Genomic DNA, 4,838 nt, shown 5'->3' with positions numbered 1-4,838 from the left:
CCTAAAATCCACTGTAGACCATGTAAATCTTTCCATTTACTTTAAGAGGCTTTGGATCAGGTCCTTGGAGCTCATCTTGACCTCCCATTTTGTGCCACAAAATTGTGAGCACAGTGAGAGGGCACATCGCAAAATCTGGCCTGTTACCTTTTTCCCCCTCTTTTGTAGATTTGTCTGAACATAGGAGTCACCATAATGGATTAGACCAGTGGTTCACTTAGTCCAGTATCCTGTCTGACCGTGGCCAGCACCAAATGCTTCAAAGGAATGTATAAGAAACCCCATAGCAGGCAGATATGGGATAATCTGCATTTTCCTACCACCACCCCCATAAATATCTTGTCTGAATCCCTTCCAATTTTATGTACATAGTATACTAGATAAAGCTGTTCATATGCAGCCAAAATTTATAGCTATGGAACCTTCCTGTTTGTATCTGCTGTTTTTACATGATATTGCTCAGTAAAAATGAACTGTGAACATGCATACATACTTGTGCACACTGCTGATGCATTTGTTGTTGATGGTTTCAATTACTTTAAAATAAGGAAACTGTAAGGATGGGTGAAATCATTGAGTCTAATTTCGATTTCACTTTCAGGATTCAAAAATTTGACCCCAAATCAAATATTAGTGGTAAGAGCAATTTAAGTTTTTTTGGAAACTTCCTTGACCCAGCACTCCCCACTCTCAGTTTTTTCCCCTCAAAAACATTCCTCTGTTTTTGACCCACTTTAGTTCTTGTGTTGAGAGACACTATGGAAAAAGTACTCTGATAGAAAAATGAAAAATAAAATGGAAGAAAGTAAAATCTGAAAGAGAGCCGGTCACCAGGGAACATAAGAAGAGAGAAAAAAAAGAGGTGTGAGAGAGGTTTTAATGAGGACAAAAATGGTCACCTTTGTATGGTAGCTTAGCACTTTCTTTCTTGGTCTTTTTCATGTTATCAGTTGCACGCATGCATCTAGGTGAAATCACAGAAAATGTCCCTCAGTTGGTATCATTTGGTTTTTAATGTCCACAGGTAGTTGCATAATATGTTAAGTCAACTGACTTTCCTTAATGAGGAAATAAACCAGCATACAGCATGGCAATGGGCTCACTCAGCGTAAAATCTGGAAAAAATCCTGCATGGGGTGTGGTGTGGTAGTGGAATTCCTAGCACATTATATACTCTGTTGCTCAATATTGTTAAACAAGCCTCCACTCAAAGTGCCAGAACTGTTCACCTTTGCTTTGTGGTTCTCTCTCATTTACCTCATGCACAAGAACACTCAAATATCAATATTAAGTCTCCCATGAACTGATGGTATAAAGGCCTGTACACAACTTATTGATCCAAAGTCCACTGAAGTTAATGGGAGTCTATTGATTTCAGTGAACATTGGCTCGGATGCTAACTGAACACAAATAAGTTTTCTTATTTAACCGCGTGCAAGTGTCATAACCACAGAAAAATGGAATGTCCCCATCAATTTTTAATATTCACTGGCTGCATAAAATTCTTGGGCATCTCTCCTCCCTCTTTTTCAGAATGGATGTTGCCCCCCACAAAAGCCTCATTTACAGGATTCAGGAAAAACTTGCAGAATTTCATGGAATTTGGTATCATTTTCCAGCTTACAAATTAAGGATGAAGTTTTGCCTTCACATATAGATTGAGGATTTCTACTGACTTCAATAAGAGTTGCATTTGGACCTGCAAGGGCACAATTTGGTCCTCAAAGGGAGCCTCTTGCTTTTCCTCCCTTCTGACTCCAAATTTCCTCTCTTCTATGTTTCTTGCTCTTTCTGTGACACCTTCATTACTAACTAATGTTGTGACTGGAGGCTGCATGAGTCAGTGGGCAGTGGAGTCAAAAGCCCTAGGTTATATTCCAACCTCTGCCACTGACCTACTAGATGATCTTGGGCAAGGCACCTCCTCTGTCTCCCCCTCTGTAAAAGGGTAAATGATGATTACCCTCTTTTTAAAGTGCTTTGAGATTTACAGATGAAAAGTGCTATATGTGAATTGAGTATTATTAATTTAAGAACATAAAAATAGCCATACTAGGTCAGACCAAAGGTCCAGCTTGCCCAGTATCCTGTCTTCTGACAGTGGCCAATGCCAGGTGCTTCAGAGGGAGTGAACAGAATAGGTAATCAAGTGATCCATCCCCTGTCGCCCATTTAAAAGATATGGATCTAATGCTGCACTACTGAATTCACTGGGTGTTTTATCAGTGACTGCAGGGGATGCAGAGAGAGTCTTTCTGTGAATATATGAAAGTTGCCTCCCTCCTAATACAAGGGATGGATTTCTAGAAGTACAGCATCTTACATAAATAGCTTTTAGTTTTGTTTTGTGTATGTTTGCTGTACTTATGACTTTCAGTTAAAAACCTCTATGTAAAGGTTTACTGTCTGGGCATAGAGCTCATACACTATTTAAAAAAAAATACATCTGTATTTGTAATTTTTCACTTATAATACTTCAACTTTGTTTACAGTTACAGATTCTTTTTGGTTTGAGTTGGGCAATTTATAATGGTAAATGAATGTGCAGGCTGCAGGGAATAAGCCTTTATGCTTCTTGTTCTACTAATAAAAACAAAGAGCTTCAAAGAGAAGTTATAACCAAATGTCAAGGGAAATCTGTAAAGCTATAAGTGTAAACAGAAAACCAAGCAAACCATTTTTCTGACTTACATCTACAACACAGATTATGAGTGAATATCGTTCCAGCAGAGAGTGTGGGCCAAATTCATCACAGTTATAATATATTGACTTCAAATAACTACACAGAAAATAATGCTACGTGGTTTTAGATGATAATTTTTTCTAGCCAAGTGATCACTTCACAGCATAAGAACATAAGAATGGCCATACTGGGTCAGACCAAAGGTCCATCCAACCCAGTATCCTATCTACCGACAGTGGCCAATACCAGGTGCCCCAGAGGGACTGAACCTAACAGGTAATGATCAAGTGAACTCTCTCCTGTCATCCATCTCCACCCTCTGACAAACAGATGCTAGGGACACCATTCCTTACCCATCCTGGCTAATAGCCATTAATGGACTTAACCTCCATGAATTTATCTAGTTCTCTTTTAAACCCTGTTATAGTTCTAGACTTCACAACCTCATCAGGCAAGGAGTTCCACAAGTTGACTGTGTGCTGTGTGAAGAACTTCCTTTTATTTGTTTTCAACCTGCTGCCCATGAATTTCATTTGGTGGCCCCTAGTTCTTATATTATGGGACCAAGTAAATAACTTTTCCTTATTCACTTTCTCCACACCACTTATGATTTTATATATCTCTATCATATCCCCCCTTAGTCTCCTCTTTTCCAAGCTGAAAAGTCCTAGCCTCTTTAATCTCTCCTCATCTGGGACCCGTTCCAAACCCCTAATCATTTTAGTTGCCCTTCTTTTAACCTTTTCTAATGCCAGTATATCTTTTTTGAGAAGGGGCGACCACATCTGTACACAGTATTCAAGATGTGGGCGTACCATGGATTTATATAAGGGCAATAAGATATTCTCCGTCTTATTCTCTATCCCCTTTTTAATGATTCCTAACATCCTGTTTGCTTTTTTGACTGCCGCTGCACACTGCATGGACGTCTTCAGAGAACTATCCATGATGACTCCAAGATCTCTTTCTTGATTAGTTGTAGCTAAATTAGCCCCTAATCTTTGTTTAGATATCATGTTAATAAAATCAAATAAAGCTGTTGCTGTGTTTTGTTTTTTCCTTTGCCTCTTTTAATAATTATTCCCCACTGCAATGTTAAATGTAGATGTGGAGTCTTAATTGGTTAGTTACAAGAAGATAATCTTTTTTCCTTCTCACTGTTGCCTGTTAGTTTAAAGGTATTTTAGCTGAAGGTAGATAATTATCGGTGAGAAGAAAATAACACTTCAGGAGTTCATTTTCCATCTTAGCACTTGGGACCTCCTTTGAACTCCCCTCACCAAACCCTCTTTCCCACTTTGTCACTTCTCCCCCCTACCCCCCTGTCATAAAAGGGTCTCCCTGCATAAAGACTTCAGCCATTGCTTGTTAGCTAAGGGAATTGCTTCTCACAACTGCTCTTCCTGGATGGATAAATTGCATGAGACTTTGCCGAATATGGAAGATGATTTGGGCACTGATCATTCTGCCTTTCTGTCTTCCTGGGACTGGAAGAGTAATGCAGGAGCCTATGAGCTGAACCAGATCTCATCCCCTCACAGCTTATCTCCATCTCCTTCCTTTGAATCGTATTCTTCTTCCCCTTGCCCAGCTGTGATTGAGATGCCCTACAACAGCAGCAGCAGCGGCAGCCTGATCGGATACAGCTTGATGGATTTTCCTTCCACATACTTACCGAATGCTGGACAGGTCAAGGCTCAGAAAGGTACCAAGGCCAGGATGTCAGCCCAGCGCAGAAGGAAAGCCAGTGAGAGAGAGAAGCTCAGGATGAGGACCCTGGCTGATGCTTTACACACCTTGCGCAATTACCTACCTCCTGTCTACAGCCAAAGAGGCCAGCCTCTCACCAAAATACAGACACTGAAATACACCATCAAGTACATCAGTGAACTCACAGACCTGCTGAACAATGTCAAACGGGCATAGACACCCCCCCCCCTACCGCCTGACAAACCTGCCACTGGATCCCTCCTAAAGAATCTTTAAAAATATCGAATGGAACTTTGAGCTAGTTCTTCCTTTAAAAAATCCAGTGTCTTGAGCAAATGAAGACAGAACAAAAGGAATAGGGATGGATGGGTAGCTGCTGTACATATCTCAGAATGCTCTAAGTCGAAGGGGATGTTTATACTTGTACATTATTTGAGTTATGGGT

At 40.3% G+C, this 4,838-nt stretch overlaps 1 protein-coding gene across 1 annotated transcript; it reads left to right on the top strand.

Moving 5' to 3' along the window:
* Positions 1 to 4,090: 4,090 nt before the first annotated feature.
* Positions 4,091 to 4,609, top strand: MSGN1 (mesogenin 1). The gene has a single exon (XM_065402258.1). The coding sequence runs from the start codon at positions 4,091 to 4,093 to the stop codon at positions 4,607 to 4,609; it is 519 nt and encodes a 172-aa protein (XP_065258330.1).
* The last annotated feature ends 229 nt before the right edge of the window (positions 4,610 to 4,838 follow it).

This window comes from Emys orbicularis, chromosome 3 (genome assembly GCF_028017835.1).
Source record: "Emys orbicularis isolate rEmyOrb1 chromosome 3, rEmyOrb1.hap1, whole genome shotgun sequence".
NCBI classification, from domain to species: domain Eukaryota; kingdom Metazoa; phylum Chordata; order Testudines; family Emydidae; genus Emys; species Emys orbicularis.
The sequence above is the reverse complement of the archived record's forward strand: the minus strand, read 5'-3'. Positions and strand labels throughout refer to the sequence as shown.

Excerpts from the sequence above, each read along its gene's own strand:
- MSGN1 (XM_065402258.1), top strand. The coding sequence starts at position 4,091 with ATGGATAAATTGCATGAGACTTTGCCGAATATGGAAGATGATTTGGGC.